General features: G+C 45.7%; 1 protein-coding gene across 1 annotated transcript in view; it reads left to right on the forward strand.

Moving 5' to 3' along the window:
* Positions 1-2,697: 2,697 nt before the first annotated feature.
* The window catches only part of CSMD3 (CUB and Sushi multiple domains 3), a 602,810-nt gene continuing 592,736 nt past the window's right edge, over positions 2,698-12,771 (forward strand). Inside the window, exon 1 of the mRNA XM_071553967.1 lies at positions 2,698-2,927. Coding sequence (XP_071410068.1) covers positions 2,750-2,927 — 178 coding nt within the window. The 5' untranslated portion in view covers positions 2,698-2,749. The remainder of the gene's footprint in view (positions 2,928-12,771) is intronic.

Here is a 12,771-nt window from a genome sequence, read left to right on the forward strand (position 1 = left end):
AATTTTATTCCCATCACACAAAAAATGAGATGAATACTAGAGGTTTGGCCATCTATGATATTCTGAAAGCACAGGTCTCTAGTTTTGAACTTCTTTTCAAAAACAGATTCCAGTCACACATTCCTACATGCATAAATGTAAATATATGTAAATAGTAAACAGATGGATACCAGAACTAATGAATACAGTAGGCAGGTTTAGAACAGATTGATTTTCACCCATCCACTTTACCTAAGCCATAGAACACTTAATTTTTGTCAGAAAGCTGATCCTAACAATGGTCCTGCCTTTAAAACCAGTACAAGGCTCACATCACTAGTGTGAACACATTCTTGTGCCACTGCAGAGGAACTGAACAGGCCCACCAAGTTACAATTACAATAGTCACACTCCAAGACTTATGTGTCTGCAAGAGAAGGCTGTAGACAGTACACAAGGCTGTGAAATATATAACTTTCCTTCTCCCCAGTAAACAAACCTGTATGGATCCAATGGGTCTGGTTAGTGTCAGCACTTGCAGCTAAAGCTATTCTTTCCTCACATCAACTACATGCAGTCTTACAGCTACAAAGGCGAGTTCAACCAGCCATATGCAGAGCCACATGCTGTGAATTGCTGTTGGCTTCACTAAAAGAGGGTATAGTTCTAAGTACAGGTGGAAGGAAGGCACATAGCGCTCACTCCAACACATGGGAGCAGACTTTCATCTATGCAAACCTTCTTTTTTGCACTGTGCTTCAGGAGTAAAGGGTGAAGCATTACCTTTACAGATTTATTCAATACTTCTACTTGTGTTGTTGCAATACTACTGCATATGCTCTCATTCAAATTTATACATGTGCCTACATCTGCAGAAATCCTCACACCAAATCTGCATCACTGCTCAAAACAGTTCCCAACCAAGACACATCTTTCCACAAATGCACTCCATGCACATATAACCTCCCAACACACACTGTTCAACACAGGGAAATGCAAACTCCTGTGTGGACACACCTGCAAAGATCCATGCTTTGTGACTGGCTGCCAAAATTTCCCAGCTCACGCACTTGTGTCCATCAGCTCTTCAGATTATACTTATGCATTCACACAAATGCACATGTGCACACATACACCGTATGTACATCTATGTAAAACCATACACACAAACTTGTATGAACACCTGTATGAATGAATCCATGCAGACACACATGCAAGACAAAAGCATGCCACAAAGGCATAGACATGTGCAAGAACACATGCACACATATACACACACAGAAAACACACGTATACACAGATGCACTGGAAGGGATCCAGGCACTCTCACACACATACACAGATGCAAGCACACATGCACAAAACATGTGTGTGTGCACATACCTGCCCTCACATGCACAGAATCACACAAGCACACTTACACACACAGCAGCACACACACCACACGGTGTGCACACGTGCACCCACACTCGACACAGCAGCACATGCAAGCGCACACGCACACGCGCATAGTCACAGGCACACACGCACCCAAACACGCTCCCGCCCCCACGGAACCTCCCCCGCACGCCCACATATACACCGGGCCCTCCCGAGGGATACACGCGCAACGCCCCCTCACGCACAGAAATGCACCACCACTGCCCCTGCACACCCGGGACGACACCCCCGCACCGCAGCCCGCGCCTGCCCACCCCCTCCACACGCTTCCCTCGGCGGAGCACACCGCCGTCCCGCGCTCCTCGCGCGGTGGCTGGGCCGGGGGCAGCGGGCAGGGGGCAGGGCGAGTGCCGAGCCCGCACGGCAGTGCCGGTGCCGCTCCTCGTCCCCTCACCGCGCTCCCCCCCGCGCCGGGCCCCCGCCCGGCGCCCACGCAGAGCGGCGTGGCGGCGCAGCCGGTAGGTGGCGCCGTCGCTCTTCCTGGCGGAGCCGCGGCCGCGCCACCCCCGCACCCCGCCCGGCCCGGCCCGGCCCGCTGGGAGCCACCGCCCGCCTGCGGAGCCCCCGCGCCGGGGCCCGTTCCCCTGCCTGCCACGGCGAAGAGCCCCCTCAGCCTGCGCGCACGGGGAGGGGGGATGTGCCCGCCGTGCCCCCTCCCCCCCCCCCCCCCAGCCTCCCCCCCGCGGGCGCGTTGCCCGGCCTGTAATTAATGTCCTGGCGCAGAACAATTACCCTGCGCGCCCCCCGGGCCGCGCGGTGTGTGCCCGAGGGCGCGGGCGGGCTGGGGGTGCGGGCCCGTTCGGCGCTGGCACCCCCGGGCACCGCATGTGCGTGGTTAATAACGAGGCGTCAATCGGGGTGGGCGAGCCCGGCCGCCCCAGCCTCCTCCGGGAGGCGGGATAGGGGGGACCCGCCACTCCGTTATCTCCCGAGCCGCTCTCCCAGGCAGAACTGATCCTTTTGAGGGAATGAGGGGGTGGGGGGAGAGTCTCAATTACGAATACTGTTTGGAGTTTATTGGAGAGGGCGTCTGAGCGTTGAGGTGCTCTCCCGTGGCTCCCGGTGGATGCTGTGAGGAGCCAGGATTGTGGTGGGTTTCAGCTGTGCAGGGAGTTGGGGTAGTGGGGGGGGGGGGTGGGAGGAAGGAAAAGACACGATCGAGAGTAGCTGAGACTTTGTGCCCCCGTTGGAGAGATGGTTGAGTCCTCGTCAAGGTTGCTGTGGTATCCCAGAAACACCATTCACTCCGAGCTGTGACCGCGCACCATCAACAGCAACAACTCCGCTGCGCCTGGCCGAGGAATAGGAATTAGGAGCTCTCAAGAATAATATGAAAGGGATCTGCAGAGGGGAAATCCGTGCAAAGGAATCGAAATTAGGAGACTTTTGGGAAAGGGGATGTACTAAATGTGGCCGGCTGGACTTCATCCTGGTGAAGAAAATGGAGATTAAAAGTGGATTTACATTTTGGAACCTCGTCTTTTTATTGATGGTTTCGTGTGTGAAAGGTAGGGTAGTATTTGAGGGGTATATATTTAGGGGTTCATTTTCGGTCAGGGCGTTGCAAGCTCATGCCTTATACCAAGGTGTATTTCAAAATATCTTTATTTCTTGTTTTATATTTTTGCCCTGGGTAGTTTGCAATAGAAATATATAAACCATCGCTAAAGCGGGGACGAAAGAAGGAGTTGATTCAGAGCTCTCTTCGGAGATAGGAAATGTATTTGCTTGCCAGGGCTGGCATTCAATGCAGTGACTGAGCTGGGGCTCAATAAATATTCTTGCAGTATGCTCAAACGGAGACGTGAGTTGGTTCATATAGCTTCTAACTAGTGTATATTCAAACAAATCCCACCGGATGACTTTTTTTTAAGGTGACTATGATGCTAGTGAGGGGTGGAGGGGGGATTACCTACAATTCTGGTTTTCGGTGGAGCAGCGGGCTCTTTGCGGGAATGCCTGTATCGATGCTCTTATTAGTTTAACCCGTTGCGTGGGGAAAGTTACAGAGGAGCCCAGCGTACGCATAGCTGTCTCGCAGCCCGAAATGCGCTTCACGCTCGGCTGTCTGTACGCATGCAGGGCTCCCAGGCTGTCGGAAAGGTGCGTTGGCAATTCAGCCTTGAAGGCATGGTCTGTCGCTGAGTGCAAAGATCGACACCTTTTCTCTCCCCTCCTTCGGTCCCTTTTCCCCTGATGTATGTGAGATGTTCTGGATTGTTGGGGTTTTTTTCTCTCTTTTTTTTTTTTTCCGGAGCAGGAGCTATCTTGCTTTCTTCTTCCTTCTGTGTTCATGAAAGGAGAGCAAAAGCAAATGTCTAGTTATCGGCATAAATATCTTCACTAAGTCTGTGCTTGCAGACAGTTAAGGGAAATGCTGCACAGAGAGAAAAAAGAAATATGTGGCTTGAATGATGTGCACCTGCAGAATTACACAGGCATCGTTAAACAGTGGAGTGCCGATCCCACCACGCGTGCCTTCAGTAAAGGATCTATTCTGCAACTCCCCATAGTCGTCTGCCTACCCGAAATAATCTCCCCTTGTTTGTAGCCAGTGATTAATATCCGATTAATCACCCTTTTATCCCCCTCATCCTCATCCCTCCTCCCCTCCACACTCATACACTCCCGGAATATTTAGTAGACGTTATCGATCCTCTCCGAGTTTTTAGACTTGGTTATCGCCTACAGAGGTTGCCTGCACGGGTGGGAAGGAGATGTTTTGAGGGGGTGGCATTCAAAGGCGTGCCTTCCCGAACTGACTCTGGCTTGGATGAAACAGTTTATTGTAGAGCTTTGCAGCTGCTTGTCCCTCTATTTGCACTGCGTGGAAAAGACAGTTCGCGTTTCACGGGGCGAGGGGGGGTACCGAGGGCTTTTACCTCATCCCACGTTATCCTGACGCGAGGTATCCAAGGTGAAGGGGGCTTACTGGCGACGTTTATGCACATTTTAATTACAGGCATATTCTCTCTGTTTGCATCTATCGAAGGGTGCCGCTCCCGGCGCTCTTCCCCGGTCTGGGGATGCTTTGACATGAGCACAGACCCGCGGCTTTGGTGGCATTTCTTTTCCCTGGTTCAGCCCCCTGCCATTAGCGCGTTTTCGGTGCCGGGTGCCAGGGTTCGCCAACCTCGGGCTGGCCACCGGCCCGGCTCGCCGTGCGCTACGCGGCGCCCCGCGGGCGCGGTGCGGGGGCGAGCGGGGGCTCCGGCGGCGCTCCGAGGCGGCTGCTTTGTGAGCGCGAGTCGCGGGGCGGCAGCATCCGACCGAGGGACGGGCTGCAGCGGCCGCGGGAGCGGAGCGGCGTTCCCAGCACCTGTTGAGAGCCGCCTCGCTTTGCCCTTGCGGGTGGGGGAAGGAAAAAAACGCTGGACACTTGAGTGCAAAAGCTGGGAGGAAGCACAAGAAGCAGTCCAAGAAAAAGAGCTGGGCTTTGCAGAACTGGCTCTTCCTCTCCATTGTCAAGGCCTAAGCTTCCCAGTGCTGACCAGGGCAGTTTCCATAGACTTCCTTCGGACAGGGGCGGTTCTCCCTGAACCTGCAGACCCAGTAGGTCAGATTTTACATCCAGGATGAAGGTTGCTTCAGGCAGCCAAGCTCCACAGAGCTGGCTTAGACTCACTGCAGCACTCTGCATCTATTCTGGGCATTGATATTTAGTTCTCTCCCCACTCCCATGAATGAAAGCATTTTACTTTGATTTACATTCCCTTTGTGTCAGGATACACTTATGTCCCCAGAAAGCAGAGGTATACAATGAGTATACCTTCCCATTTAAAACATTCCTGATGTTGGGAGCAACATGACTCCCTACATCTGCTCTACCATTGCCTGGTAAGGCCTTTTTAGTACACCCCACCTCCACAAGCTCTAGCTCTACCCTTCCTTGCTTAAACACTAATACTAAGTAGTCCAGCACCACATCATAACACCCAAAATGTTACTGACATTCCTGTCATCCAGACCACTTCCAGTCTTGATCCACAGCTCTCCTGCTGTTATAGGTGTCAAACTATCCCAGGATGCTTAAAGAATCATGCCCATATTTGATTAATTAAACACTCCTTGGATATATTAATAGAAACAAATGAACAAAGAATTGTTCACATTTATCTATAAATTTGTGCCTTTTTGGAACCTTGCAACACTACTTGGAAGGGGTTTAGAAAAGGGAGAAGAAAGCAGGAGAGGATGGAGGAAAGGAAATTATCAGAATCTCTGAGAAAGGGGTGATATGAAGAGCTAAAATTGAGAGGAATTGTACCTTCTTCAGTGAAAACCTTGCTTACACAATATTCCATTATGCCATGGAATAATCTCCAACAGAATCTTCCTTGGACAGACACAGAATAAAAAAAGCAAAGAAATGTCACCATTGAAAATTGAGAGAAGGCACAGAAGGTATTAAACAAATCCACAACCCAGCCCTTAAAAAAGGCCAAGCAGAGTGATTCCTGGCAAGCTAGAGGGGTGATGAATCCTGTGCTCTTCTGATTAGATGTGTGAGACACCCAAGAAGGTTCCCTTCTCCCTCAGCCCCCACCATGGGAGAAATGAGAAGCACCATTGAGGCACAGGAGATACAAACCAAGTTTGGAGGAGTAGGCGTTGGAAACCTCCACTGTCACCTCCCTTACTGAAAGAGGAGGAGAGGGCATAAAAGAGGGGGAAAAAATTAAGCAGCATCAGTGAGCTTTGCCTTCTGGGATTTAGAAATCACTGATACTTGCACCCTTTTGGTTTGGCACCTCCCTCTACCGAAAAAAAATGTTTGCAATCTGTTAGTGGAAGCAAATCACAGAAGAAATTACGCAAAATGACTGCAAGACTCTCCCATCTCCTCTGTTTATCTGTGGCTCCAAGACAGAGCACCAAGGTCGACTCTTTTGTCTGCCTGGCTAAAATGAAGCTTTGCCGCTGCTGTTGTTCCTCTGTTCCCCTCTTGCAGTGTGACAGGCAGAACAAGAGCAGCTTCCAAAATGAAAGGGACACGAAGCACTGAGGTTTTAAACGGCTCATTGACAGAAGAAGTGATGAGAAAAAGGAAAGTATTTACATTTCCAGTGATGGGTACCTGGCATGTGGGAATATTTAGCAGGGACAAAGCGTCTCCTGCTTCTTACAGCCACCTCTGCAGTCTCCTCTCCCTTCTCCCCCATTTCCACCTCAATGCTGCTCTCTTCATTCTCCGCCGGCCCCTCCCCATCGCTTCCTTCCCAGTCACTTGACTTGTGTTACTGGTGATGGGTATGCGCTAACTGGCGGATGGCTTTCCTCAGTGGGGCACGCAGGAGCGAGGTGCTGGGTCTGTCCCCGAAGTGGGAACGGTCGGGAGAGGAACAGCAGGTCCAGGTTTCCTCATTTTCAGATGGTCGATGGCGCTGCTGCATCTTTGTGTGCGTGTGTGTTTTGTCTGTCTGTGTGTTTGTACGCGTGCAGGGGGCAGGGACACACTGACTGGAGAAGGGACGACGTCGTCCTTGCTTTCCAACTCCTCCACACACGCTCACCTCCTCCACAGTGTCTCTTTGCCATAAGCCCCCGCAGATGACACAGGGGGCTGCGCACAGCAACTCACCGTTTTTCAAGCGACGCGATTCTTCAGGGTTGCAGGCAAAGTTACCTCTCTCACCCCCGCCTTTGTCACAGCTAAAACAAGGCTCCGCTGTGCCCCCGCTTAGCGCTCGGCTGCTTCTCCTCCCCTAATGCAGGGCAGCAGTGAAGAAGCACACTACCCCTCTCAGCAGCATCAGCAGGGACGTCTTCTCCCTCCCCTGCCCAGTGCCATTAGGGACGCGCAAAGGGCACAGGGGAATCTCACCTTCTGTCGCCGCATTTTCACTGCGAGAGGCAGTAGTCGCAAGGCGGAGCCGGCACGGAGCGGCGGCCGCCCGCCGGGAGCCTCCACCCGCGCCCGGCACTGGCACCGGGCTCCGCAGCCGCCTGGTGCGGCCGCACATCCAGAGAGCCCTCAATATAGTCTTCCGTCTTTTGGCTTTGGTTTCTTTATCTCGGTGACTCCTGTTGGCAAGTTTGAGGCAGCATTAGGGTGGTTGATCGGTTAGTTTGGTTGGCTGACACACAGAAATAGGCCCTCACTCTCTGAGCACAGCCAGCCCGCTCGTCGACGAGCGGGTGGGGGCTCCAGGCAGTCACACAGGCTGAAGAGGACAGGTTGTAGCTTCAACTCTTTTATCAACATCTACATTAGCAAGCACCAGCTCAGGAGACCTAAAGCATTCCGTGGATGTGCTTTCAAATCCCTTCCTTTCCAAGACTCCTGTGCAAAAACCAGTAGGAACTTGCAGTCTACATGTGGGGTTTTTTTGCTTGTTTGTATGTAGGGGGTGGCTGTTTTTGAGCAACAAGCCAAGCAGGATCAATTGTCCATCTGACTTAGTGCCCCCTTTATCTCAAGTCATAACTAGCAGCAGCAGTCTAGTGAAAGATATGAGAAATACAGCAAGTAGAGTGACTAGCACATCCTGGATCTCAGCAGCCGCCAGCTTTGGGTCTCTCCCAAGCTAGAGGCTGTTTTTGAAATACCACATTTTAAGAGGCATGGACTGGCCCGTGCTCCACTCACTTGTCTGTTCTCTCTCATTCTGCTGCCCTGCCCTGCCCTGCCCTGCCTTCCCTTCCTCTCCCCTTGCATTCTTATGTATCCTCCATTCTTTACACTCTGCATCTGGCTGAAAGGGCTGAGTAATGTGAACACTTGCAATAAAATTGGTTTTATTATATCCACTGTTGTGCTGAGAAGGTCAATCCCAAAAAATTGAGATTTGAAACCACTGAATGCACATGTATCTAGTAACAAGAAAGAAAAACACATACTTGTTCAGAGAAATTTGAAAAGGTTTTGAAATATGCTGTGGGGATGGCTCAATTTGCATGATTGTAACATCTTTTCAGAGAAGATGTTATGAAGAATTAGCATAGCCTTGTATCCCTCCTTTTTTAAAAACCAGTGTGTTGGATACTGATTTTCAGAGGTATTGAACATTTACAACTTCAGCTGGCTCCAGTAACAAGTTAGCACCCTTGAAGCAAGGCCAAATGATTTCATCATTATGGTGCTGAGACAGATATAGACAGTATAAGGAAAACACCTATAAAACAAAATTGTATATGAAATGTTAATTTACAGAATCTGATAAATTGGAATGGTAGGAATAAGAACGGCTTTACGATCTGCTGTAGGATTTGTTTGTTTGTTGTTTTTCCTTTTCCACTGACGGGAAACTTCAATTCTAATTCAGTGAGGTTGTGACATGTCAAGTTCAGCTTCTTGCTGATGAGTACCATTCAGCTTGTATTTCTAAACATAATGAAGGTTGAAAGGATAGAACCAAGCGGTTGTGAGAAATTAGCTTACTAGTTACTCCAAAGCAATTTCCCAGAAAAGAGCAGTCAGAGTACAGACAACTTGGTCTAAGTTGTTGTTTTTTTCCTTAAACTCCTATAATTTTAAGACAGCACTTACAGCATGAGGTATTTGCAGAAGCAATATTTAAGTAACAAACCAGAGAAGCATCTGATAAGAGGAATTCCTACAAGGCTATAAACCTTACCTTGTTATTTTGTTTATATAATTTCTGTGCTAAGGTTTATTGCAAAACTCCAGAACTCTTACGAGCTTTAGACGCGTGCCTTTAAAACAACTTTACAGAAGAATGTTTCTTTCTCAATTAAATCTTGCTGTTTTCTCAGATTCAAGGGACAATATTTGGCAATTTTCTTGAACCTAAGTGGAAGGGTGTGTCATACATAATGCACAGGTTTTCACTTGCCTTTTTAAAGGAAAAAAACCCAACAACTAGTAGTATTTCTTCTGGGAAATGCAATAGACAAGGATATTGTACTCTAAAGAATATTATGTAAAATAAACATGTACATACACAGACGCACCATTTACATTTGCACATGTCTGTATTTAAGTGTTTACCTTTCTTGGGCAGATTTGTATTCATAGTTGCACTGCTTTATTCTCACAGATCCTGTTAGATTTACTATGGCTTCATAATTCCAGCATTACAAATGCTGAGTACTGTTGTAAATGTCAAAGAAGGAAATGGTGGAAGTACATCATGTCCTTCCCACCATCTGAAATCTTAATTGGGTAAGTTTATAGATTTAGGAACAGTGTTACTCATAGAGAGTGAGCTCCATGGTACTGGGAAATAGCATACAAGGGATTCCACCAGGGCTGGCCCTGTCATGGAACTGTGTCATAGAACAACAAGATGGAATGCAGCCAGCGCAGACATAGACAGGCTGTCTGCCCATTTTTCCCTGGATTCCACAAAATGCATCGTAGTGTCATGTATCATATTTGTATTGTATCATAGAAATAAGGAAAATAACTGTGAGCAACTTAACCAGAGAAGCATTCATGGGGTGATGAATTCTCACCTCCGGAGGCCTGTAAGTAACACAGATTATCTTTGCAATAGAACTGAAGGAATCTGGAGGCTTCAGGCAGAAATGATTGAGTGATTACTTGGATTTATATAGATGTTGAATTACTATTTCTGACTTTGAATTCCATTTTGTCTGTTCCCCATATTTACTTATCTTATTAGCTTTATGTCTTTATGCATGTAAATTGGTTTCATTCTCATGGAAGTGTATATATGTTTGTACACATGTATCTAGAACATGCACATGTAGAAATTATATCCATCTATTTGGTTATGTTATGAAGAAATTCACAGAGTGCATTGTTAATTTACGAAGGTGCAGGTAACAACTTGAAACTTACGTGCTTCCTAAATTATCCATATTGTGTATTCCCAATCTCAGAAGGAAGTTCTACTATTATATATAGCTGATTTCAGTGAGAAAAGAAGAATGATATGAGTAACTATGAGGAAATGTAAGGAAGAAAGTTGGATGAAAAGAAAAAAACATGAGTTACTAAAATCTGTAATTAAAAACAGATCATAGCACGTTAAGAATTAACTGAAATATTTATTCCCTGATTTAGGGATTTTTTTACGAAATATAGTTTCTATAAAACCATTCTTAGTAAATTGAAAACCTCTGAACACCTTTCAAATACAGAAAAAAAGAAGAACATTTTGGTGCTATTTTCAGGCTTATTTTAATACTGATATTATCATTTAAAGAGCTGACATACGATATCTCAGAGGTGGTTGTATTTCAGTGGCAGTTAAAATGAGCACTCTGCAGTTATTATCTTCTTGTAAAAGTGTTATCAAACCCAGTGAGGAGATACCTGCAAGTGTAGTTTGGAGTCCTTAGCAAAAACGGGCCACATAAATGCAAAGCACAGACATTGTTCTTGTTTTAACGTAATGCTGAGATGGAAGTACTTGAATTGCAAGACTTTTCCTCCACTGTGTAATCTGACCCAGAACAAAAACTTCACAGTCCACTATAGTTAGCTTTCTTGATTGCTGTGCAGTTTAATTTGAGTATGAAGCTCCATCTAATTAAAACTATTCTTTCAAAGGTGTATACTAAATGTTGGACTTTTGCTTGTGTTTATCAGCTTTGCTCCAAAGTTGAATAGAAGTTATAAAACAGGATAAAAAAGAGCTTCTAAACTGCCTGTAGTTTGAGCCCATGAAAAGCAAAAGGAGAGACCAGAATAGGATCTGTGAGAGCAATTTCTTCTGTTTCTTTTCATATTGAGTTTTGAATTACAGTTTTCCGTACAAATATTTCATTTGACTCAACTATTAATTGTAACAAAAGCCATATATTTCACAGTATATTAGGAATTTTCCTTAGAAGTGCTATTTGGAAAACTTTCATTGCATTGTAAACCTAAAGATTACAAAAGTAAATTGTTTATAATTCAGGGAAATAAATTTTATGTTTGGATACAGTCAGAAAATGCTCTCTCCACATTTTGTTGTCATGTCAACACTCCTGAGTATCAGTCCACTGGATTCAGTGTAATGGTAGTATGCCAATACAATGCCAGCTGTAGTTCTTACAACCACAGAATACTTATTCTTTTGTCAGAACATATGCTGAATTACAGCAATTTTATAAACTGTTTTCAAAATTCCATCTTAATTTTTTTGTTTTCCAATAAAACATTCTGGAATTTGCAGAAGGCTGCTAATAGCTGCAGAAGAACTAAGAGGAACTGATAAAAGAGATTTCAGTTTAGAATGTTTCAAATTTAATTATTAATGCAATTTGGTTTTACTTGTGTTAGGTTATCGTATGTTCCCCTATTAGTTACATTTGAAAATGCTGAATTAGCTGGAAAAACCAAAACACAAAACCAGGGTAGTTTCCACATGAATTTTATTGTATTTATTTTCTAACCCATTCTTTGTTTTTGCCACTGTTGTCTTAGTTTAAACACATCTAATATACTGAGTCAAAATCACAGGAGCTAAAATAGAGTAAAACAAGGGTCCAAATCCTGATAGCCTACCTGGTTAAACAAAAGTGGAGGGAAGAAAAGAATATGGCTTTTCATAGTGACATAAGTCAGTTAGCTTTGTGGTATTAGATGCTTTTTTCTTACATCTCTGGATGCATGCAGGAACACAGACATGCCCGCATTTCTGGTAGCAGGAATCTGTAACTGTGTGCTCTATCAATAAGAAACTGTTTAATTCGTGGCTATGCCCATCCTGTGTGATTTCCCTTGAGTCCCATCGATGTAACTGACCCTTCAATCGTATGACTTCTACTGACTTTAACAATGCTTGTTTCATAGACCCACAGAATTGGTTAGGTTGGAAAAGACCTGTAAGATCAGCAAGTCCAACAGTTAACTCAGCACTGCCAAGTGTTGAGTTGACTGCCAGGCATGGCGTGGTAGTTTTAATGACCACAAGAGAAGAAATGGGTGTAATTTGCCACTCATGATAAAAAGATACTTTCTCAAAAATATTTTCATCAATGCAGTGCTCAAAAAAGCGCTTCCATGATTAGAGAATTTTTATCAGTATGTTGTAGAGAAGTAACATGATACCTTCTCAGGTGAATGTTTTAGCAATGCTTAGACAACAATTCTTCCCTCTTCAAACTGTTACAAAAATGGCTAAAACTTTTAGAGCTTTCAAATTATTTATTAAATCCTTTCACATGAAACTGCTAAAAAAGTTCCTTTTCAATTGTACCCTTCAATAAAGAGTCCTGGAACTGAGAAAAAAAAAATTAACTCTTTATTTTTGAAGGTCTTGGAAAATGTTCTCCTACAGCAGACGTAGGAGAACTGACTATTCAGTCCTCAGTTTCTTGGTGTCACCTTCAACTTAAAAACAAATGAGGACATCATTACCTATTTCTTTCCACATTACTGTTCAGCGTATCTACCACTTTATTTCATAATTCTTCTCAATAGCTGCTCATTTC

The sequence above is a fragment of the Pithys albifrons genome, chromosome 4, assembly GCF_047495875.1.
Source record: "Pithys albifrons albifrons isolate INPA30051 chromosome 4, PitAlb_v1, whole genome shotgun sequence".
Taxonomy (NCBI): Eukaryota; Metazoa; Chordata; class Aves; order Passeriformes; family Thamnophilidae; genus Pithys; species Pithys albifrons.